Source organism: Phocoena phocoena, chromosome 10 (genome assembly GCF_963924675.1).
Source record: "Phocoena phocoena chromosome 10, mPhoPho1.1, whole genome shotgun sequence".
Classification (NCBI taxonomy): Eukaryota; Metazoa; Chordata; class Mammalia; order Artiodactyla; family Phocoenidae; genus Phocoena; species Phocoena phocoena.
In genome coordinates, this window is record NC_089228.1 from 49,368,777 (window position 1) to 49,395,054 (window position 26,278).

A 26,278-nucleotide genomic window follows, 5' to 3' on the forward strand; every position below is an offset into this window, starting at 1 on the left:
TATTTCAGAATTGATAAAGTTACTCAAAGTTATGCCTTATGAAGATTGTTAAAAAAAAAACAACCTCCAAACAGTTGACTAATTAAACGTAATTCTAAACTTTTCCATATTCAGCTATTAGCACTGGAGCATTAAGTACAGAGTTGTGAAATTAAATGACTAGTCCCTAGAACCTAATCAAGTGTAAGAAACTTCTGATCAGAATTTCAAAGTCCCAAGTGTTAAAGTAATTTGCATTGACTAAGAATCTACACAAAACTGTCCAGCTGAGTTCACAGCTAATCAACACTGCTTTTTCCAAAATGCATCAATCCTTCAACACCCCATGACAATACAGCACTATCATCATGCAGGCAGAGCAGACGGCTATGCCTGACCATTCATCTCAAATCCAGAAACAGTAATTCAACTGAAACACCACAATTTAATGTTTTATTTTGGTCATGATCTTTGAATACAAGTCCAAAAAACTCTTGGTTGTCATGTGCTGTGTACATTGATGCATTTGATCAAATCTGTTCAGAAGTCGGTTTATAAGCACCAGTATAATTCAATAATTCAATATCCAATATGGTATTCTGATCTTTAGGAATTCATCACCGATTCACATTTTTGTTATGTAATAGACACATGTAATCTGTAAGGAGCCAAGCAAGTTTCTTCCCTTTCTTTGATTATCAGGTGATATACCACAAAAGTTCGGGGAGCATGTGTGTTAGCCCAGCAGAGTAGGTACAGCTTATTAAGTGGTAACCAGTTCTAGGCTAGTTAGCTTGGTTAGTATAAAGAGCCTTGTGCTACACAGGCAAGTTAATTCTACATGCCCCCTCCCAGTATTATTTGGGGTACTAGGGTGACATACATGGTTTAATGCTCAATCTTTATTCTACCCTTTCTTTTCATTCCACCTACTACACAAGAGCACTCTAAAAAACCCACCTCTACACATGAAAAGATACTCAACATCATTAATTATTAGAGAAATGCAAATCAAAACTACAATGAGGTGTCACCTCACATCAGTCAGAATGGCCATCATCAAAAAATCTACAAACAATAAATGCTGGAGAGGGTGTGGAGAAAAGGGAACCCTTTTGCACTATTGGTGCCAATGTAAATTGATACAGCCACTATGGAGAACAGTATGGAAGTTCCTTACAAAACTAAAAATAGAACTACCACATTACCCAGCAATCCCACTACTGGGGATATACCCTGAGAAAACCATAATTCAAAAGGACACATGTACTACAGTGTTCACTGCTACAGTATTTACAACAGCCAGGACATGGAAGCAACCTAAATGTCCATTGACAGATGAATGGATAAAGATGTGGTACATATGTACAATGGAATATTACTCAGCCATAAAAAGGAAAGAAACAGGGTCATTTGTAGAGATGTGGATGGACCTAGAGTCTGTCATGCAGAGTGAAATAAGCCAGAAAGAGAAAAACAAATATCGTACATTAATGCATATATATGGAATCTAGAAAAATCGTACAGATGAACCTATTTGCAGGGCAGGAATAGAAACGCAGACGTAGAGAACGGACATGTGGACACAGTGGGGGAAGGGGAGGGTGGGACAAATTGGGAGATTAGGTTTGACATAAATACAGTACCATGTGTAAAACAGATAGCTAGTGGGAACCTGCTGTATAGCTCAGGGAGCTCAGCTTGGTGCTCTGCAACGACCTAGATGGGTGGGATGGGTGGGGGAAGGGGGAGAGGGAGGTCCAAGAGGGAGGGGATATAGGTATACATATAACTGATCCACTTAATTGTACAGCAGAAACTAACACAACATTGTAAAGTAATTTTACTCCAATAAAAAATTAATTAATTAAAAAGAAATTAAAAACCTGCCTCTAAAGAGCACAGCCCATTAAAGATGCAGCACAGATGAATTCATATTTATTCTTAATTATACCTATTATAAAAATAATCCTAAATAACAATATCTTATTAAGTATTGATATACCCCTAGATTTACACAATTTTCTTTTTAGCCCCATTTGAAAAAAATGGCCTAAAAGGAGTTCAGAAGAACTACAGAATAAAATGTAAACCCATACAGGCTGGTTAATTTAAACTGAGAGAATACAGTTTATTCCATAGTCATAAATGACCCCTTAAACAACCACTATCCAACAGAACTTTCTGTGACAATGGAAATGCTCTACGTTTGTGCTGTCTAGTATGGTAGCCACTAGCCACATGTGGCTACTGAGCACTTGAACTGCTAGAAGTACAACTGAGGAGAGAAATTTTTTATTTTAATCAATTTAAATCCAAACCTAATTATCCACATATGGCTAGTGGCAACCATACAAACAGTAAGGGAAGCTCAAAGCAAATTCTTATTACACCAAAAAAGACTCAAAGCACACATTTTACTAAGAGTCTGCCATGGAGCGCTACTCTTCTACAGAAAGGCAGGTATTCAGGTAGTCTTAAATTACTCCCTCTACCTGGAATACTTTTGCACAGTGGCAAATAGGAAGAAACAGAAGGAAACCCTTGTATAAAAGAAAAGACCCTAGCACCAACTCTAGAATTATTTTTAACAGCTAGAGGAGTCTTAAAGATCATCTAGTCTGGGCTTCCCTGGTGGCGCAGTGATTGAGAGGCCGCCTGCTGATGCAGGGGACACGGGTTTGTGCCCCAGTCCGGGAAGATCCCACATGCCGCGGAGCGGCTGGGCCCGTGAGCCACGGCCGCTGGGCCTGCGTGTCCGGAGCCTGTGCTCCGCAATGGGAGAGGCCACAACAGTGAGAGGCACGCGTACCAAAAAAAAAAAAAAAAAGATCATCTAGTCTGATCCCTTCATTTTACAGTACAAAAAACCCTGCAGCACAAAAAGATTAGGAATCAACAAAGTCAGAAAGCTGGGATCAGCATTCATATCTTCTAACTCACCAGACCATTGAACCTATACCGGCTAAATCCAGACTGATTACATAGAAAGAACATGAAGAAAATGGCAAGGTATCCTGGTTTTTACTCAGAGCTTTCTCCTCCTCTGGAATACAAAAAAAGAAAAAAAAAAAAAGCTTCCTTTTGCAGGTATTTCTGGGGTAGTATTGAAACTGCCAATTGGCTTTTCTTGAATTACTAGCATCAGAAAGCCAATAGAAAACATTTCAGCAAACTGTGTTCTTAGGTACCAATTACAAGGCAGAGTATCTCTCTCTTCCACGTCAGGAAAACAAAACATTTTCATTGTCCTGGGAGTCTCCTTATTAGTTTAAAGGATCCAAAGCTGAACGAACAGGACAATGCCTTTAAAGATGGATATTTATTGTTAAAGGTTTCTGGAAAATTATGTTTTGATACATTCAAGTTAAATTAATGGAAATAAAACTTTTTTTTTTTTTTTTTTTTTTTTTGCGGTACGCAGGCATCTCACTGTCGTGGTCTCTCCCGTTGCGGAGCACAGGCTCCGGACGCGCAGGCCCAGCGGCCGTGGCTCACAGGCCCAGTCGCTCTGCGGCACGTGGGACCCTCCTGGACCGGGGCACGAACCCGTGTCCCCTGCATCAGCAGGCGGACTCCCAACCACTGCGTCACCAGGGAAACCCCATATTTTGTTTTTAAAAGTTCACTTGGAGTGAGGATGAAGTGGTTTTATTTAAAAAAAAAAAAAAAAGCCTACAACCCTGTGAATACACCTGGCCATCTTCTCTGACAACAAATACTTAATCCAAGGCTGCAGCCATTCCCTCAGTTTTAAATTAGGAAACTTGAGAAACTGCATTTACTCTTTCAGGTCACCAACACGCCACTGCTTCAGACAGCCAGTTTATAAACAGAAGCACTGGCTAACCTAAGACCAATTGGAAGCCCGGAGAGACATAGGCCCTTTTCTTCTTGGTCCTTCTACCTCCCGCTCCATTATTAGCACATGGGGCACCCTCTCATCCCTTAGAATTCTGTGTCTGTCACAACGAAGCAAGTTGTTTACTTCACCAATCCTTTATCACCTATCTATAAAATGGAAATAATGTACCCATCTTATAATGGGGAATGAACACATGTATAAAAAGCATGAGCACAGTGTTGGCACACAGATATGCACTCAACAATAGCTTCATTCCTGAGCCTCACGCCCTTGGGTTCCCTATTCACATCTCAACAGCCTACCCCCAGATGAAAAAGTAATAAAATTAGGAGAAATTTTTAATATAGGAAGATTCTTCCTTCTAATAACTGACAATCCAATTGTTTGTATATACATTATTTCATTATAAATTTATTAGTAATTTATATTTTATATTGTGACTATCACATGCCAACTTATACTATAAGCTCATAGACAGAAAGCAGCCAGAGAGACAAGGATAAGGTAAGAAGTGAGAGGAAAAATCAGTTTTAAAGCAGTAAAAGCAAGTGTCAGAAGGGGTTAGAGTGTTAATTATTCCCATCCGAAACTAAACCCCACCTTCCCTGCATGTCCAAATCCTACCTATTACTGAAGACTTGGGTTAGCTGCCACCTGCATTTTAAGCCTCTAACCCCCTTCCATGAAAATCTAGCATGTTCACTGCCTGACCTGCACACCTTTCACAGAGATAAAAAATATGTTTATCTTCATGGCCTTTAAACATAGAAATCAAATATTAAACTTCTAACTTAGACTTTTCTTCTTATTTAATGTTTTGGTCTGCCCTAAGACATTAAAATCTTAGGCAATTTGAGAACTATTATACATAATTAAAAGAAGAAATTAATATTTCCATTTTTGTAAGTAAAACCGATTTCTTATATTTGCACCAAACATTTTTAAGACATCATCAGCAATATTAAGCCAGTTACATGCAGAAGACACTCTAAATAAAAATAATTAAGCTAGCTTTAGTAACAAGAAAGGACAGGTTCCACTCCAAAATAACAAACACATACATGAGCATTCGCTTAATTTTAAGCAACCAAACATCTTTTTTCTCTCTTTTCTAAAATATCACAATGAGAAGTATGATAAAGTTTTAAATGTGTAGGTCAATACAGTCATAAATATTTTCATTCTGGTTATACCTTAGAATGCTATTCTAAAAGGGATTTGTTTATGAAAGTCGCTTGTTCAGCAACAATTAGATAGTGGTTCTTAACCTCTTAGGATCACAGACTCCTCTGAGAATCTGATGATAAAAATGCCTGTGGGCATTTCACATGAAAACATACATATACTCAAATCCTTGCCTGAGATTTTAAGGCTTCATGCCCCATCCCCCATGCCTATTCACATACCAAGCTAACACCCCCTGCAATAGGAGGCAGCTGGGAGACTTATCAACACTGAAAAAAGTTCAAATTTAAGAATGACTCACAGTAACTAATACTCTACTGGTTGCAGTTTGTTCTTGTAGCTAACAAATTTGGGAGTGATGGTAAAACAGAAAAAGTAATTTTCAGAGGAGATGAAAGAATGACTTGGGTCATCCCTCAATGAAAACCCTGCTGACTTAGTTTTTTTAAAAAAAGAGAGAAAGGAAGAAGGGAACAGGGAAGGAGAGGCGGGGTGGAGGGCAGTGGAAGGAATGAGAGAGGTAGAGGGACAAATCTGAGGGACAGAAGAACAAACCCATAGAAAGAAAACACATTCATCTACTCAATCTTTCTTGGTCAGGAGCATTCATGAGATGAGTGTGAGGCTGTAACTACAACAGAAATGGCTGGACTCCAAGCACACACTTGGTCCACTACAGGCAGAAGAGACACTCTCTGACCTTTAGGTTCAAACATGACAAACACTCCTACTTGGCAAACGATTAGTCAATGTTTTACTTTGAGACTGCATATTTCAGCAACTGATCACAACATGCAGGGCAGGCAATCCTGGCCTACCAGCCACTTCTGAATCTGTCCCCATTTCCGATCAAAGGAATGATAAGAGTGCTACAAATGCAAAAGTTTCATAAACTAAAGCATCTAACATACTGCATTCTATGAAAAGTCTTAAATTAATCACATACATTTGCTCTGAACAGCAATGATTGTTAATTCAAAGTTGTTACACATTCAAAATACAGAACATACTAAGTTAAATATGCTCAATAATAGAGATATATGGTCCTCTGTAGTTTAGAGAACTATAAATAAAACTTATACTTAATAACGGTATCCTTATAATTTTAGGAGTATAAAAGACAATACATTGTCACATTTTCATTTCAAGCCAAGAATTGCATTCATATTTGAAGCTATGAGGTTAAAAAATTTAGCAATATATTAACTGCTTTTGGTTTTGTTTTTGAGCTGTGACAATATGGACTCTATGCACATCTCTTTAACACATTAACAGAAGATCCACCACCAACCTCAAAATAAAGTGTTTAATACTGCCCTGCAGGTTTTACACCCCACTTCGTACTAATACAACATCAGAAATATTTTTTATGGGAATTTTCGGAGCTAGGTCAATGTCAGAAGGAAAGAGTAAAAAAGAGTATTTGTTTCATTTTAAAGCAACCCAATTTCTATATGCCTACTTAGAAAAAAAATTTTTTTGCTTTTCTTTCCAATAATTAAACCATATTGAAATGTATTAACTATAGAAAAGCATACGAACATAAAACCAATCATAATTCCACCATAGATAAACCAAAGTACGGGTAGTAATCACGTCTTTCCAGTAGTTTTTGACCTATATACAGATACTAGTTTTTGTAACACAAAACTGGAGTTCCACCCGTCTTACAGTTGTGCTTTTTTTTTTCATTTTCTTAGATGAATATTTTCTTCTATTATTAAATATGCTTACAAACTGTAAGGTTGTATGATTTCAGTTTTACTATGCAGACATCATAACATAATTAATCAAAATTCTAGGACATTTAGGACCATAGGAAATAACTTTGTCATCGCTAAGTCTACTTTAGCTGTTACAAGCACTTATTACACAATAATAACTTATAATGAGTAAGAGCTATATATGTGTTTGCTGTTATGATTTAAAACAAATATTGCATTTAACTTGCTGACATAAATGGCTTGTTAAAATATATACATCAGGTTACTCTATTCCCAGTGTTTCAGAAGAAACCAGTTTTACTTCAGACGGAAACTAGCCAAGTATTGATATTTTTGAGACCAACACTAAATCAGGGTTATCCACCCAAATTACCTCTTTTTGTTGCCGTTCCAATTCTCTCATGCGGATATCTCTTGCTTCTGCTCGGGCAGCCCGTTTTGCTGCCAGTCTTGCCTCTGCCTGAAAAGTAATGTAAAGATTCAGCTTTATTTAAAAACCACCACCACCAGCACCACACCTGTACATCAGCTTGGAGGACAAGGAGCCAATGGGACATTACTTCCCAAAGAGGGTGGGGGGCAAGATGTCGTCCACCAGCAGCCTGACTGACTTCTTCCATCAACATCCCGTCCGTACTCACTTCTTTTCCTAGTCCCAGAGTCTCTCCTGAAATCTGGGCCTTTACCGTCAACTGCTTGCCTTGATCACACATTCAAAACATTTCACACAATTCATTATATGTTTCTATGCACTTGCTTTTTCCAGAATTTTCTTCCCCATCAATTCAATCATACAGATTAGAAACTGCAGGGCCAGCCTCTATTTCACTTTGGACCTTGCCAGTATTCCCTCTCCAGGTCCTGTCAATTCTGGACCACTGAGTTTCTCTCCAACCCATCTCAGGTTTCTTTATGCTCACTGTTCCTGCTTGTTTCAGGAACTCTTCCTCTCTCTCTCTCTTTCCATTGAGATATAATTCACACACCATCAAATCCACAACTTAAAAACATACAATTCAGCGGGTTTTCAAGTACATTCACAAAGTTGCACAGTTATCACTACTATCTAATTCCAGGATACTTTCATCACCTCAAAAGGAAAACCTGTACCCATCAGTCGTCACTCCCCGTTACCCAAACCCAGACCCCAGCAACCACTAATCTACTTTCTGTCTCTATGAATCTGCCTCTTCTGGCCATAGCATATAAATGAAATCATACAATAGGAACTCTTTATCTCTTGTTTGGATACTGCAACAGTCTCCAAATCCATCTACCCAACTCCAGATTCTGCCCTTCAATTCATCCTCTATGTGGTTACATGATTGCCAGTCTGCCTTTGTTTCTGATCATGTCAATCATTCTGCTGTGTAAAATACTCCAGTGGCTCCCCATTACTCATGGTTAAAGCAAAAATTCCATAGACTAGCAGAAAGAGAAGACAGGAGACGAAAAGCAAAAGCAGAGATTAAGGTTCCTCCCAGTCATCTCTCCACCTTATTTCCCATTACGTGCCCCACCTGTGCCAGCCGCATCCACCTCCCTCCACTCCTGGACTCTATCTACTGTGCTGGGAGGTTAAGCCTCTCTTCACAGACTGCTGGCAGGAGGTATTCTCCCTTCTCTCTTCTTCAGCTACCGTGCTACCTTCTATGAAGGGTTCCCCCAGTCCCTCTTTCACAGAGTAATACCCTATGGACATGTGCCTACTGTGGCTTATTACACTGTATTAAATGTACTACATGGTATTATATGGTATTAAAATCACACACTTCTGTCACCCCACAAATGTCATGCCTCAGTGCCTGCTAAACAAACGAGAGATTTTCAGGTCATGGGCCAAAGTATCGAGGAAATGAGCCAACGAAACAGCTTGATGTGCCACATGAAACAAAAAAATCTTCTCTCTGGTTTCTCTTACGGTGGTTTCCTCAGTTCTTGGCCACATCCCAACTCTGATTCAGATCCCCTCTCTTCTGATAATGACAGTAGCTGCTGCTTCTCATGCTGTTATATTTGTGCCTAAGTCTCACACTAGGAAGAGACTCAGCCAATGTTTAAAGTGGTCTACTGTGCGTAAGCAATTATACCGAGCACTGAAAATACAGAGTTAAGACGTGCCACCTCTGCCCTGAAGACGTTCACAAACTTGCCAAGGGAGACAAACACAATGTTTAAAGGGAAGGAAGCATGCAGGGAGGAGCAATTAGTTTTGCCTGGCAAGGTCACAGCAGGCTTCTAAGAAGAGGAGACAGTTTAATGGTTACTACTTTTTCAACTACCCCAATTTTGGCGATTTCCTAGTCTGTTTAACTGACCTTTAAGTAGCAAAAACGCTGCAAAGTGAACGGCAATCTGCCAACCGAAAGCTCTCACACTGTCATCACCAGAGCAATTAGTGTTCTCACATGAATTTTACATTGGCCTCTATCATTAAAAACCCTACATTCCCCACCTTCTTTACCCCTCTATGAATGGTCACCATTTTCTTACCAGAGTTTGTATTTTATAGAGAAAGACTTCAAGGCTAAGTTATGCTTCAGAAGATAACAAATATGCTTTAAAATTACAAAGTATCATTTTTCTGGGAAATATTTTCAAATCTCTCTTTTTAATTTAAGAAAGCCACAGCAATGTGTAGGAATTTTCACTTACACTTATATTATATTATATTATATTATATTATATTATATTAGCTTTGCACTTGTAGCTTCCCTTAGAAATTTACTGAGAATGCCAATTTCATCCTCCTGAGATCTGTGGCCAATTCTGCACAATCTATTCTAAAACAGGACTTCTCTCACCAAACCTAAATTATAGGTAATTGAAATCTATTCTCTACAACTTCTTGCACAACAAAAGGACCTACTGTATAGCACAAGGAACTCTACTCAATATTCTGTAATAACCTATATGGGAAAAGAATCTGAAAAAGAATGGATATATGTATAATATATGTATAACTGAATCACTTAGCTGTATACCTGAAACTAACACAACACTGTAAATCAACTATTTAAAAAATTAAATTTAAAAATTAAAAAAAAAAGGAAGGGACCTAACTGCTGTGTAACAGAAAGAACATGGGCTTCAGAGCCAGAAAAACATCCTTCTCTTTGTTACTTAGCCAACTTTATGCAAAACTCAGATATTACCTCCCTTGGAGTTGGTATTAAATAAGGCAAGCTTTAAAAAGGTAAAGAGGATTTAAAATTACTTTATCTGTTTTATTTCTGTACATTGCTTCCACGTGCCTGACAGGAGTAGCAAGGAGCTAATGGTGATTCCAATCTGGTAAGACAAGACGTGTACTCTATTCTTATACTGACATATTTTGAAATAGTCAAATTATAGGTACACAAAGCATACTTCTAAGTACCAACACTAGCACTTTCCCCTCAGAATACTATTGCATAAAAGAGCTACTGTAAATTCGTTTTAACCCACCCTGACAGATATAAAATAAAAAAGATAAAAAACTAAAGGACCACGAGGATTTAACTGAGTTCAAAACAAAGTTGGCTAAAAAAAAATAAACATAGAATCACCACTTGATCCAATAATTCCACTTCTGGGTACATACAACAAAGAATTGAAAGTAGAGACCCAAACAGGTATTTGTACACCAATGGTTATAGCAGCATTATCCATAATAGCCAAAAGGTGGAAACAACCCAAATGTCCATCAGCAGATGAATGGATAAACAAAATGTGTTATGTACATACAATGGAATATTATGTAGCCTTTAAAAGGCTACATGATAGTAATAATTTAATAGTAAATTTTGACACAGGCTACAACATGGATGAATTCTGAAGACGTTTTTTTTAAATTAAATTTTATTGGAGGACTTCCCTGGTGGCGCAGTGGTTAAGAATCTGCCTGCCAATACAGGGGACACAGATTCGAGCACTGGTCCAGGAAGATCCCACATGCCACGGAGCAACTAAGCCTGTGCACCACAACTCCTAAGCCTGGGCTCTAGAGCTTGCGAGCCACAACTACTGAGCCTGCATGCCACAACTACTGAAGCCCGCACGCCTAGAGCCCGTGCTCAGCCACAAGAGAAGCCCACCGCAATGAGAAGCCGGTGCACCACAATGAAGAGTAGCCCCCGCTCGCCACAACTAGAGAAAGCCCGTGCACAGCAATGAAGACCCAACGCAGCCATAAACAAACAAACAAATAAATAAAATATATGAGGAAGTTGAGTCTTAAAAAAAAAGTTTTACTGGAGTATAGTTGTTTTACAATGTTGTTGAAGACATTATTAAGTGAAATAAGCCAGACACAGAAGGACAAATATTAAATGATTCTGCTTATCTCAAGGATCTAAAGTAGTCAAATACCATGGAGACAGAAAGTAGAACAGTGGTTTCCAGGGGCTGGTGGGGACAAGGGAATGGGGAGTTATTATTTAATGGGTACAGAGTTTCAGTAAGGATGATGAAAAAGTTCTGAAGATGGATAGTTGTGATGACTGCACAGCAATCTAAATGTACTTAGTGCCACTGAACTGTATACTTAAAGATGATTAAAATGATAAATTCTATGTTATGTTTATTTTACCTCAAAAAAAATGGTTAGTTAACTTAAAAGTTAGCATAAGACATGAATGAAATCAGAAGTATTCAGGAGTCTAAATCATTTAAGTATTTGTATGGTCTTTAGGCTGACATGACCCAAACTTTTAAATCAAGTTAACAGGAAAATTCAGGAACTGGAAATTCAGGTTCAGAAGTTACCTGTGAAATCCAGTAAGTACTGGACCAGGTTTCTAAACATTATTCTGATCATTATGCTTTCAAATATTAGGCACATAAAAGCTGATTAAAGGAAATATGTAATTGGATAGGTATAGGAATTTATTCTTCCTAGAGCAGTGAAAATGAAAACACAAAAAAATAAAGATATGTTTGGATAGAAATAAATCTATTTCTCACTAAATGCTTGGGGCAAGTGGAAAAACAAAATGATAGCAAAAACCATGGGCCTTGATCACTCATGGAATAAACGCTTTAGATTGTGTTAAATCATAAACCTTCTAAATTCGTTGAATGTTCACTTTATCACTCAACTAATAACTAGGAACCATACAATGGAAAAGATGAGGACTAAACATGTACTATGGTTTGAGTGCTTCTACATTAGGGACTTTTCCTCTAACATCAGAATTTTGTATTATGTTGTTTGGGGATGTAAAAAAAGAAAAATACATGAGATGCAATAAAAAGACAAATACGGCTGACCCTTGAACAACATGGGTTTGAACTGTATGGGTCCACTTACACACGGATGTTTTTCAATAGTAAATACTACAGAACTACATTATCCACAGATCAGAGGAACCCCAGATATGAAGGGCCAACTGTAAGTTACAGGGGGATTTTTGACTGCAGGGAGGGTCGGCATCCCTAACCTCCTCATTGTTCAAGGGTCAACGGTAACTCCATTTTAGAATGGGCAAAGGATTTGAATAGACATTTCTCTATAGAAGATATACAAGTAGCCAATTAGCGCACAAAAAGATGCTCAACATCATTGGTCATTAGGGAAATGCAAATCAAAACCACACTGAGATACCATTTCACACCCACGAAGATGGCTATAACAAAAAAATTTTTTAATGGAAAATAAATAGCATTGGCAAGGATGTGGAGAAGTCAGAACACATTGCTGGTGGAGATGTTAAACGGTGTAGCTGCTACTGAAAATGGTTTAGCAGTTCCTCAAAACATTAAACATAGACCATAAGACCTGGCATCCACCTCTAGATATGTACCTAAGGGAAACAAACACATGTGTTCACACAAAAACTTGTACATTAAGTATTCATAGCAGTATTATTCATAATAGTCCCCCAAATGGAAACAACCCAGATATTCATCAACTGATGAATGGATAAACAAAATGTGGTATCATCCATAGAATGGAATATTATTCAGACATAAAAAGGAATGAAGTACTGATATAGGTTACAACATGGATGAACCCTAAGAACATTATGCTAAGTGAAAGAAGCCAGACACAAAAGTTCACATATTGTATAATTCCACTTATATGATATGTCCAGAATAGGAAAATCCAAAGACAGAATGTAGATTACTGATTGCCAGGGGCTGGAGTAAGGGGGAGATGGAGAGTGACTGCTAATTGGTATGGGGTTTCTTTCTGTGCTGATGAGATGTCTCTAATTTGTAATTAGGAAGTGGCAGTGGTTGTGCATCCTTCTGAATACACTAAACACCACTAAAAACTGCATACTTTAAAATGGTGAATTTTACAGTATGTGAATTAAATCTCAATTAAAATTTTTTAAATAAATGAGACACAGTGAATAAAAAATATAACGCTAAATTAAATAAATAGTAAAATATGTAAAACTCCAACACATAAAACTCAGTATATAAAATGGGAGAAAGGGAATCTTATGATCGAGTAAGCCTGGAAAATGCCAGGTTAAATTTTTAAAAATCTTTAATAATATACATTATGAATTGCCAAGAAAAAGGTAAAATAAAAAAGCATTTCTCAGACTTACCTAACCACATTACTAAATAAGCCCTAAGTAATTCTTCAAGGATTATGCTCCAAGGAACACATGTGGGAAATAATGATTAAGCTCTGGCAATATATCAGGACCCAATTCAAACTGTACTAATTCTGTTGGGGTGGGGGCCTTACCCTTGCTCTCAATATTTATAAAATTAAACAATGTTTTGAGAATGATCTTCATAGAATCAAAACTCAAACTTTCAAGATGACAGAAAAGATGAGACCTCATTAATATTACTACCATCATTTGAACACTTAGCAAAGCTAGGTGTTTATTTTCCTTTAATCCACAAAGTAACACCTTGAGGTACAGAAGGATTAAGTAATTTGCCTAATATCTCCTGGCCAGCAAGTATTGGAACTGAGATCCACATCCTTAGAATCTGACTCCAGTTAATGCTCTTAACTATGTTGCCACAACTTATATCTTTATACCCCAAGTGTAAGAACATATCCTTAGGCAAATAATAAACGTTTACTTTGGATGAATTAACCTGTGATTTTTCAATTTAGCATAGATTCTCTCTTTTCTGTGAAACTGTACCATTCTGGTTCCCTTTTTTCTTTGACCATGACTTTACCCCAAATGTAGTTAATCTTCTCCTTTTGCTCTACACAGCCTTTCCTCTCATCTGTTTACTCCACATTTTCAACTATCAGCCAACGAGAATGATTCAAATCTAGCATCTCAAGCTCTGACCAGAATCAAAGCCTACATTTCTAACTGTCTAGCGGATCTCTTGTCATACACTAAGAGTGAATAAAAGCAACCTCATCTTCCCTCAGTGAATACGCTTTTGCTTCCCTATTTTTCAGTCTCCAGAAATGGAACCCTTGTTGAAAACTCAGTCTCAGGGACTCCTACTTCCTAACTAAACCTTCTTTACAATATCCCTTAAATGCAACCTTTAATATCCATTCCTACAGACTCCCCCTCTTCCAAGCAGGCCCTTATACTTTCACCTAGGATACTTTATTTCCTAATTCTAACTTCACTTTCTCCATTCCAACTCTCCTCCTATCCGTGTTATTTCCACATTACACACTGTTAAATTAATCTGCACCAAGGAACAGGTGGTTGATTAGCCATAATATACTTTATGATGCCCAATACCCAAAAGCATCCTTACACTTTCAGAATTTTAAATTTAGATTCTGTTACTGCTTAGGTCAAATAAACACTGAACAGGCTAAAATAAACCAAATCAGCCCAAATCAGTTTCCAAATCAGAAACTCAGCTAAGGCCAATCCTATTATAACTATCTGTCCTGTGGGTCCACAAGTAAAGCAGGATCTATCCTATCCACTGGACAGTGCCCTCTGTTTCCTTGGAATATAACCCACATGTCAAATTTCATTTGGAACTATTCTGGGGGGGCTGAATATTCTGGGGGGAAACAAAGTTAATCCACTTAAAAAAAAATAGTTTGAATCCATCATCCTAAGAGTCAAAGGCAAGAGAGTTCATTATAAAGTTACATGGCAATATAAATATAAAATGTATGTATATACACATAAAACACAAATGTAAAGTTATATAAAATATACATATAAAACATATATGGACATGTCCATATATAAAGAGACACACACCCTCTGTGCTATGATGTGAACTCCACCCTCCCTAGGGACCTTGACTCAACTATCTGATCTCTCTCCTCTGTCTACACTCTCTTCCTCTACTGGTTTGTTCTTCTCATCATAAGTAGGTTCAAAGTCTCTCTTATCTTTAAACAAACAAACAAACAGTCCCATCCTGGTTCAGTTCTGCCTCGTCTTCTCTTTACAGCCAACTTTTTCTAGTACCTCCCTCCTCACTCCCCACTCCCTTCAAATGACTGCTTTCTGGCTTCTGCCCAAATCATTTCAGTGAAATTGCTCATACCAAAATCACTTATGACCTCTGACTACCAAACCCAATAGAATTTTTCTCTTCTTATCTCACTTGTCCTTTCTGGCTTCCCATATCACTGCCACGCAACTTCTTCTGAAAACTCTCCTCTCTTGGCTTTCTGCAATACTAGTCTCTCCTGGTTTTCCTCTTGACTCTCTGACCTCTCTTCCTCAGAATCCTTCATGGGCTCATTTTTCTCTGCTAGCTCCTTAAACTTTAATATAGCCAAAGCTTCCAGGCTTCATCTCACTCTCTTCACTCTATGTTCCCTCCCTGGGTGATACTGAGAGTCTGCAAAGCTTTGTGTCCAACCCAGACTTTTCTGTCACAGTCCTGATCCAACTGGCTATTAAACACTGGGGCTGTCCCACTGGAACCTCGGATTTGCTATATCACAAATGGAATTTATAATCTTTCCCTTAAAGTTCCTCTTCCTCTTTATGTCCCCATCAGCTGTCCCATTACCCAGAACTGAAATGAAGGATCCCCATAAGGCTCCTTCCTCCCTCGTTTATATCCCCCTGTCCATACCCTGTCACTAAATCTCAGCTATAGTTCTCATCAAGATTCTCTCTCTCTACTATTTCTTCAGTCCAAACTTCCCTCTCCATTCCCACTATCACTGCCTTAATTCAGGCTCTCATCAACTGTCACCAAGATGACAACAAAGCTTCCTAACTAGTTTTCTCCTTACCACTCTTTACATGGTGGCTAAATCTGAAGAAGGTTTTACCCTTCAAGGGCTCCCCCACAGATGCCGAAATCACACGTGAACTCCTTAGCACACAAATCCCTTCCTGATCAGCCCCTCTGGTCTCTCCAGCATCATCTCCCATTCCCCCCACCATCTCTCCAGCCAAACTGAGCTGTTATTCTAGAAGCTTCCCACATGTTCTAGTAGTTTCACACCCCTGTGCCTGAGAACACTTAGAAAGTGACACACACAAACCCATAAAACAATACTGTTTATAGTGATATGTATTAGAACCTTTAGAACAGGAACAGGAAGGACACCTCATGATTTTATTATAGTGGTTCCCTGTTGGGGTGGGGGAAGGGGAAATAGGCCTGGGGGTAAAATAAAGGGCCCTAAATTTGGTTTATAATGTCTTCTCCCTTCCTTCTGATCTTTATAAGAAAAGGTCTGCAGTAACTGTCCCAAAATGTTAGCATCATTTAATGTAGACTCATGGGTACTGACATTATTATCAAAACCTTTCTGCATTTAACATTTTTCAAAAAGAATAGAACATAACACACACTCAAATGCCTTTAAAGGAAGGGAAACCTTTAGCTTTTAAACTTTTGTCCTGCTGTGATCATGTGACAGTTTTAAAGGGAGGCAAATTAAAATTTCATGATTTGACAGAAATGCACTGAACTGAGCCAAACATGGAATTGCCAGCCTGCATGTATATCCATAATATAAAATCCATGCAACTGGCATAAGAAAGAAAAATAAGGTATAATTTGGACCTTTACAGACCACACTTTAATATCAAGAAATCTGAAATACAAAATTCTAGAAAGTGAAACATTCAAGGCAAATGACTAATTCAGGTAGCTAAAGACTCAAGAGTTTACTGTGTTTAATTTTGTTTATTCTTCTGTGACATTCATGCCAAAAGAACACTGGAAGACAAATTAAGAGACATAATATTTATTGTGTTGCTATGGTTTCCAAATTAACAAATAAAAATCATTACTCAATTTCCTAGCAACTTCCCTTTAGTAGAAAATCTTAGGTACCATTTTTCTTAATTAGATTTTTTTTAACGATTATTCTTTTTTTTTTTTTTTTAAAGAGGTGCATTTCTTTTTTTTTAATTAATTAATTTTTTTTTTTTTTTTGCAGTACGCGGGCCTCTCACTGTTGTGGCCTCTCCCGTTGCAGAGCACAGGCTCCGGATGTGCAGGCTCAGTGGCCATGGCTCACGGGCCCAGCCACTCCGCGGCATGTGGGATCTTCCCAGACCAGGGCTCGAACCCATGTCCCCTGCATTGGCAGGTGGATTCTTAACCACTGCACCACCAGGGAAATCCCTTTAATTAGATCTTACAATATAATTGTGTTTAACCATTTTTTTAAAGCTTTTGGTAGTTGAAAACCAACTATATAAATTTTTCTGAGCATAAACACCAATACGTATTAGATAAAATCTAGGGATTTTAACCCATTTTCTTCTGATGTCAAACAACTATATCTTCCTTTTATTTAGAAAACTTCTGACAGCAAAATATTCTTTTGGAATGAGAGAAGGAATTTAATACTACAGACTTTATTACTGAGGTTTGACTACAATCTAGTAAATAGATAGCACAGGAAGACTAAAACTCTGGCTCAGCAATGACGCATCTAACCGAAGGGGAAATGTGACCCACAGTTGTGGTAGAGATACTCTGTGTGTGTGCTGGGGGTGGCGGTGGGGTTGCTAGTAGCGTCCTTACATTTAGGATAAGGGTACTGCGCTGTCTGAATTTTTTCTCCAAATACCTGTAACTCATGGGAATGGTGAAGATTGTGACAATGAACTTTATACCAAATATTTTTTAGTCACGCTGACACAAAACTAAGTAATAGGGCTCAATAATCCTCCCTTAATTCTGGTTAGAGGGATAAATCAAGGAGCAGTGAGATACAGAGAGTAACGCTGGCCATCACAGAGCCCTGGATTTGCGGGGGCGGGAGGGAGTGCCCAACCACATCGCCTACCCTCCTTTGCCTCAGTTCCAGTGGGTTTTTGGGGAAAAAACAGAGAGGTCTGCACTTGACAGGAATTGGCTGCATTCATGTACTAATGCCACTGGAAAGATTCCTAAGTGACTAAAAACGACAACTTAGGTCTGCTCTTTCAAAGAATTTGTCTACTAAAAACAGTAAGTACAAAGGGGGAGAATTTTTAAAGAAAACTTTTAACTGGACAGAAATGGAAAGAAAAACATTCATTTTTCATAACCCTGAAAAATTAACTCCTATTTCATAATCTTTTATAAATTTTTGTGTACCACCATTGAGTGTATTAAAGGCATTTGAAAGGTATTTTAAATAAGAGTAATTCTGCCTCCTGTGCAATTAATTTTTCAGACAAATCCAATTTGCAAAGAACAACCTGAACCAAACACAAAAGGGTGATCAAAAAAGTGCCAAAATTAAGAAAGACTTAAGACATGACCTTGAAATCACAGAGTTCTTTAGGGCTCAGCCTGAGGAGTGATTATCCTCAACTCTACACTTTCTCCCTAGACAATCTCATCCACAACTCATGATTTCAATTACTTCCTACATGTGCACAAGTCTCAAACATGTATGTATAGCCCAGATTTCTCCTTTGACCTCTTGATCCAAATCCCCAAACTGCTTCTTCAAAATCTCCACTTAGATGCCTCACAGGCACGTTAAATACCACACGTCCTAACATAAATTCATGGTCTTCCCTCTCCAAACCTCCTCCTCGCACTAACGTTGCCTACCACCCCGAGGATGCACAACCCCAAACCTCCCCTCTCTGCCACCTAAGCACTGCCACTCGCTGAGCACCTCTTCCTACCTCTGCACTCCAACCGCCTCTCCCCATCCCTACTGTCATCACTCTAGGCCAGGCCACCAATGCCTCTGCAAGTCTCATGACTCATCTCTCCGCATCCACTAACGTCTCCTTGTGATATCATCTCCAACCCACAGGAAAGTCATCCTCTGAAGGCACAAATCTGTTCACGTCATACCCCTACACAAAACCCTTCAATGTTTTTTCCTTTGCTCTTAGGACACAGACCAAAATCTTATATCAGGGTTCTCACCCTCAGCCCTACTGACATTTGCTGTGGGGACTGTCCTGTGCACTGTAGCATTTTTAGCAACATCCCTGGCCTCTCCCCACACATGCCACTAGCGCGCCCCTCCCCCTGTTGTGACACGCAAAATTATCTTCATACACTGCCAACTGCCCTCAGCTAGACAAAATCACTCTCAGTTGAGAACCACCGGCCTGTGTGACCTGGCTCCTGCCTACCTCTCTGGCTACTCTCCTTCTTGCTGTACGTGTCAGAGTTAACAGTGATATCACGGGAGGCAAATATTAAGAGTGTAGGAGCCAAAGTGCACATTTCAGCCCAACCCTTTTCTAGCTATGTGGCCTTGCGCAAGTTACCTCACTTCTCCATGCCTTGGATTCATCATGGATAAAATGAGAATAGTAGACCACCCCATAGAGTTATCAAGAGGATTAAATCTGTTTAAAGAACTTAGAATAGTGCCTGGTACATAATAAGAGCTCGGCAAATGTTAGCTGTGCTGTTGTTACTCCTTGAATTCTCCACACTCTTTCAGCCTCCAAGCTTGTCACACACACATTCTTCCCTCTGACTGTAAAGCTCCTCCCCGCATCTGACAACTGCTTCCCCTAAATCACTGCATTCCTCCTTCAAAACTCAATTGAAAGGGCGCTTCCTCAGGGAAGCCTTCCCAAAGCCCCCAAAATGTCAAGTCCCCCATCACACACTCTTTAATGAAATCATTTACTGTTCACTCAAAGCATTTAGCACAGTTGTAAATAAACATATTATTACATTTGCTCAATTCTAAGAATGCCACTGGTTGTGATATACACTGACAATCACAGCTTTCAAGACAGAAATTACAATATTAAATGTAGACATTAAATTTGAAGAAAAAAAAGCTGAAAATCAAAGAACAGGTCCATTATGTAATGATTTTTTAGCGTCAATTTTCCCCTCTAGACCCTAAGCTCCAAAAAGAGAAATGACCATGTTAGACCTGTCCATTCCCTGTCCTCCTTACCTAACACAGCATCTACAGAGAGTAAATGCTCAATAAACATTTACTAAATGAATGACATTCAAAATTCACGTTTAAAAAAGAAACCCACTTTATTCTTTTTTTTTAATCTTTTTTTTAAGTTTCTAATTTTTTTTCTTTATTTTTTTGGCTGCTTTGGGTCTTAGTTGCAGCACACGGCATCTTCACAGAGGTATGCGGGATCTTTTCCCTGTGGTGCGCGGGCTTCTCTCTAGTTGTGGAGTTCGGGTTTCCTCTCTCTAGCTGTGGCACACAGGCTCCAAGGCGCATGGGCTCTGTAGTTTGTGGCATGCAGGCTCTCTAGTTGAGGCGTGTGGGCTTAGTTGCACCGCGGCATGTGGGATCTTAGTTCCTCCACCAGGGATCGAACCCATGTCCCCTGCATTGGAAGGCAGATTCCTTACCACTGGACCACCGGGGAAGCCCCAAAAACTACTTTATTCTTAAACGGAAGATGGTATTACCCATAATTATTATTGATTATGGTAATTCTTTGCATTTTAAAAAACTGCTATCCTTGCCAAGAGTTTTTTATCCTTAGTTCGACACGGCCTAAAAATGAATACTCAAATAAAATAGCTAAATAACTATGAGAAAATCATAAGCTCTATCAAGCTATTATGATTATTATTCCATAAAACAGTAACACTGGACAGTATCTTTTTTTTTTATTTATTTTTTTTACGGTACGCGGGCCTCTCACTGTTGTGGCCTCTCCCGTTGTGGAGCACAGGCTCCGGACGCGCAGGCTCAGTGGCCATGGCTCACGGGCCCAGCCACTCCGCGGCATGTGGGATCTTCCCAGACCAGGGCACGAACCCGTGTCCCCTGCATCAGCAGGCGGACTCTCAACCACTGCGCCACCAGGGAAGCCCTCTGGACAGTATCTTTTAAACTAAGCACAATTCTTCCCTTTGTATCCTTCTCAGGCTGCTAAACTATAATCAAAACCACAAACTTCTGGTTCTCACTACTCATCATTCCAGATGCCTGGAATTTACCTCTTTAAGCAGCAAAATAATAAAATCCAACCAAGGGTCCATCAATAGATAAATGGATAAACAAAGTGTAATACATACATACAATGGTACATCATTCAGCTATAAAAGAAGGAATTAAGTTATTTACAAGGAAAAAAAAAAGAGGAATGAAGTTCTGACACATGCTACAACACGGATGAATCTTGAAGACATTATGCTAAGTGAAAAAAGCCAGACACAAAAAGGACAAATATTGTATAATTCCAGTTATATGAAGTATCTAGAATTAGACAAATTCATAGGGACATAAAGTAGATTAGAGGTTACCAGGGGCTAAAAGAGGGGGCAATGGAGTTACTACTTAATGGTTACAGAATTTCTGTCTGGGGTGATGAAAGATTTTTTGAAATAGACAGTGGTGCTAGTTATAAAACATTGTTAATGTAATTAATGCCAATGAATTGTAGACTTAAAAATGGTTAAAATGACAAATTTTCTTATATATATTTTAACCACAAATTAAAAGTGAATCATGTAAAAACCATTGAATGGTATGCTTCAAATGAGTGAACTATATGTTATGTGAATTATATCTCAATAAAGTTATTTTAAAAAATGAAATCCAAGTTCTAGCAGCTACAAATGTTAAACAGCCATAGTTTCTTTTTCTTCCTTATTATTACAAGTAGGTTTGCACACCAAATATGTACACACGTAAATTCTGCTCAACGTAAAAGTCTCCAAACATTCCACTTACTAGACCCTAACTCCTATAAAAGACGATTGGTGTCTATGCCTGTCATTGATTCTTTAGATTCAAGAGAGTTGTATGTTATGAGTATGAATTTTCTTTGGGTCCTGAATCTCAAAAGAGATCACAGAATTTTAGAACTGCAAGGGCTTTCAAATCATCAGGTTCAAAAATAAACAACGTTCTGATGACTTCCATTTGAAGAGATGTGCAGAAAACATGTTTTCTTCATAATTTCAGCTCTACAACAAGGAAAGGAGGAATATTCCAGGCTTCAGTGAGGCCATAGTAAGACTGCTTGCAAACCCTCCAAGAAGCTTCTACTTCTCACAGGAACACTCTTCATAACACTCACCAAACTGACCGTGGTAAGGCGGCATAACTGGCTTTCATCCATCCCTATCTTTCTCCTTTTGCGAGGCTAGCTGCCTAAGGGTCTCCATTTGATACACTCTGTGCTTTCGGGTAATTTTCACTGAAAGTCAACTCTCCAACTGCATTTCCCCCAAACCTGTGGGACAATCAAAGTCAAACAAGCGAGAAAGGTAAGCATCCAGATTGGCCTTCTGATACCCTAGAGAACCTGCTGCTGACCTCCTCAACACCTGCTCTTATGAGGTCTTCACAGAGTTGTGACACACATGCTCACCCAGCAAAGCAGCAACATGCCTATTACAGACACGGCGGGAGTTCTAGATCCATCCACATTCCTGCCTTCATGAAGCAATCTTCAAACATTTCAACATCTTTTAAAAATGCAAACAGGTTTTACAAGATAAGAAGAATTCTGGAGATGGATGGTGATGATGGTTGCACAACAATGTGACTGTACTTAAGTCCACAGATGTACACTTAAAAATGGCTAAAGTGGTAAATTATATGAGTATTTTACAACAATTTTTAAAGTGCACTCGGTTCCACATTTTAGCATGCAAATTATCCAGTTTGCAGAACATATTCATGCCTTTTGTTTCTTTTGCTCTTCATTCCCTCTAGTTGCCTCATTTGGGGCCAATTGAGAAGCATGGATACTTTAGCAGACGGTAAGCAGGAGGAAAAAGAGGCTATTTTTCTTTATTTATGGTATACCCTGTCTACCTCAAAAAACAATTTGAAGTGAGGAAAAGACAAATTAAACTCTTAGATTTAACTTTAAAAAAAAAGAAAGATTAAGCTATTTGTCCTTCTTAATTGTTATGGGGGTTCTGTTACTTTTTATTCCTAATTGTGTGTGTGTGTGTGTGTGTGTGTGTGTGTGTGTGTGTGTGTATTTAAATACAGGTTTATAAGCTCAATCTCATAGATTCAGATTTAGCAAGTATGGGGTAACACCCGGGAATCTGTACATTGAAAAAGCAACCTGGGAGATTCAGATGATCAACCACGTTTTAGAACACCTATCTTAATAAATGTATTTTTTGTAAAAGAAGAATATTTTACTTCTATTCTTACTTTCTATTTCAACTTATTAATAAGCAACAAAATAGCCTACTGGAAGCCTAACACTATGGTAAAGTTTACATGCACTAGTTACTTTAATTGTCACAGCAGCCCTATAATACAGGAGGCCCATAGTATTCCCGTTTTACAGATGAGGAAAATGAAGTCCAGAGTAGTTACTTAACAAGATTACTCAACCAGCAACTAGTACAGCCAGAATTCAAAGCCACGCTTATAACTCTCCAAAAGTCCAGCTCTTCTGGAAGTAGTATGATACAGACAAATAAACAATAGCTTTAAAAGCTGAATGTGAGTCCCAGTTCTGATACCTTCCAGACATTAATCTCTCAGCTTCATCTGTTTCCTCATCTGTAAATTAGGTTAATAACAATGCCTATCCTACCTAACTCATAAGGTTATTGTGAGAATCAAGATGTGAAAGTGCTTTTAAAATCATGAAAAGCTACAGAAAAACAAAGTATTAATGGAGGAGATGGAGAAGACTGAAAACAGCCCAGCACAGTGAGACTATGTGTTTGAATCCAAGCTCAGCTATTTCTTAGCTGTGTGACCTTAGGGAAGTTACTTATCTTTTCTATGCAATGATTTCTTCATCTGTAAAATGGAGAATATAATAGAACCCATTTCAGAATTTTGTGGAGAGTAAATAAACTAATTCATTTAAAATGCTTAAATAGTATTTGTCACATAGTAAGCACTCAAGTGTTGGATGCTAGAATGCTACCCAATTTTGTAAATGAAGCATCACATCCAAAAAAAGAGTTCAAGTACCCAGTGACGGTACAGAAAGAGCCTAAAACATACTGGCATTTTCTCCCCTTACAGAAATCCGGGTATATAAATCCCTCCAATTTTGGAAGCAAACATTTTGAGTAGTTTCAATTTTCAACTAAAACTATGTGGCTTCCAAAATACTTCATTCGGGTAAATACTTAAGACCATTGTAAAGTGTCATCCACTACTTCATTTTAAAATATCTTTTACCTTTTTATCTAAAAATATCTCAGATTTTTAAAAAGTAATTTTGTTAAAGTATTATCACAGTTTTGTCATAAGTTTTTAGATAACTTTCCTCTGCTTCAAATATCCTCCTACAAAATTTGACTTCTAATTCAAAAGCTGAGTAGCTTATAAAAGGAAAAACGTCACAGTGAGCTGGATCCAAAAAAAAGACTGTGTAATATGTCAAAAGGAAACAGCACTAGTCCTAAATGAGTTATTTACTAAGAATAACAAAGAGGAAGTGATGAGGGAATAATTCTCACCCAAAGAATACAATTTTAAAATGCTCTAAGCAATTCTTGTACCAGGTTAGTATATGGTCAGGTCTGCAGCTGCAGATAAGAGGCTGAAACAAAGTTGGCTCCTCACTAAGAAATCACAGCTGGGAGTTATCTTAAATTTTCAATATGCAACAGGAAATGCTGCCAGAGATTCGATAGGTGACACCCCTTTCCTTTTTTCTGAGCTGTCAACAAACCAAAACAAAAATGCTCCAGAAGCTCTATTACTAGCTAAAAGTTAGACATAAAAATTCCACTGCAATTATTCAAAAAACAGCTAAGACACTGAATCTGAGCAGACAGCAAATAAGGATTATTTCTGTTAACATTTATACAGTGCTTCCTGGAATATATTAACTGTAGAGCCCAATGAGCATTTCTGTAATATAGTTATCATATCTTCAATATTCTAATTACCTTAAGTTTCAATAATGAAGATTAATTATAAATTTCAAAACATCAGGACAAATACCTGGAAGTCAACTAATCCACAAAAATAAAATGAAAAATTAATTTTAAATGAGTTAAGTAAATATTCAAGTAAAGAGACAGTAACTGTATTTTACTCTAATACAGTATTTTAGAGGGCATATTTAACATCTTATTTATAGTAAACATTCTGAAACTAGCTTAATGAATGAATGTCTGTATATATCTCCAACCCTCCACCCAGAATTTTTATAGCATTCTCATCTGTACAACTCAGTGTTGAGAGGGGTCTTCCAGACATACCTCTCTGGCAATGCTACTCAAAGCTTCATCTTCTGCAGAAAATCGGTCTTTTACAGGTGTCCTTTTCCTTCCAGAACCAGGAGTCCCCATCTTGTCTTCTTAATAGCCTTTTAACTGTGAAAAGTGACTTCACTGTTTTCAGCCTTGAAATAAAAAGAAACAATAATTTAGGATGCTTCTCTTTATGCAGTTTTAATGCTCATTTACACTTTTAACAAAGAGAAATAATATTTATATAGTTATGTATAAATTAAAGAAATTAGTCACCAAACACTTTGTCCTCCACTATCAATTTATTTCAATAAATTTTAGAATATTTAAATTTACACTAATTACTAAACCTCCTAACTCTTTTTACCATGCTAAACACAGAATGTAAATGTATTACCATATTAGCCTCAGAAAACTGCAAAGAGCAGTAATTCTACTTAACAGGTTAAAGTTACTACAGCTATTTCTAAAATCTATTTCCATTTGAAAGTCAAAAACATTTCAGAAAAGTCATTCAGCCTAAAACTTTGAGAGCACATATTCAAGAAATTTTAATATAGAGCCTTAAAGCTACAAGGGTAAGTTGGCTTTTAATGTAATTCAAGAAACAATTCCACTTAAACCATTACCACATCAAAAAAAACACAAAAAATAAAAAACAAATGAAGGTTTATTACTCTGCAATTAGCAATAACCAACACCCTCTATGCAACAAATTCTGAGTGCCTGCTATTGCCAGGTAGGTACTATGGGAGGTGCCAAAGATACTCTGATGAACAAAACAGTGATGACACAGGCCAAAAACTAAGAATATATCTATGGGTCTATTTTTATTGTTATTATTATAAGATAGATGTATTTTTACAAAAGAGAGAAGAAAAATTCATCTGCCAGGATTAAATAACAAGGATGATAAAGACCATCTACTAAGCTTTCTAACACATGGTAGATGAAATTAAAAATACTCCTGAGAGGGGCTTCCCTGGTGGCGCAGTGGTTGAGAATCTGCCTGCCGATGCAGGGGACACGGGTTTGTGCCCCGGTCTGGGAAGATCCCACA

At 38.0% G+C, this 26,278-nt stretch overlaps 1 protein-coding gene across 12 annotated transcripts in view; it reads right to left on the minus strand.

Moving 5' to 3' along the window:
* The window catches only part of LRRFIP2 (LRR binding FLII interacting protein 2), a 97,256-nt gene extending 71,939 nt beyond the window's left edge, over positions 1 to 25,317 (minus strand). For 11 of the 12 annotated variants that reach the window (XM_065884650.1, XM_065884648.1, XM_065884646.1 and 8 more), the window contains exons 1-2: positions 25,228 to 25,317; positions 7,127 to 7,213 (exon numbers count right to left, since the gene is read on the minus strand). In XM_065884650.1, the coding sequence (XP_065740722.1) occupies positions 7,127 to 7,213; positions 25,228 to 25,317 (177 nt within the window). Of the gene's footprint in view, positions 1 to 5,847; positions 5,899 to 7,126; positions 7,214 to 25,227 lie in introns of all 12 variants that reach the window. The other variant, XM_065884638.1, reaches the window with a different exon arrangement.
* Between the last annotated feature and the right edge of the window lie 961 nt (positions 25,318 to 26,278).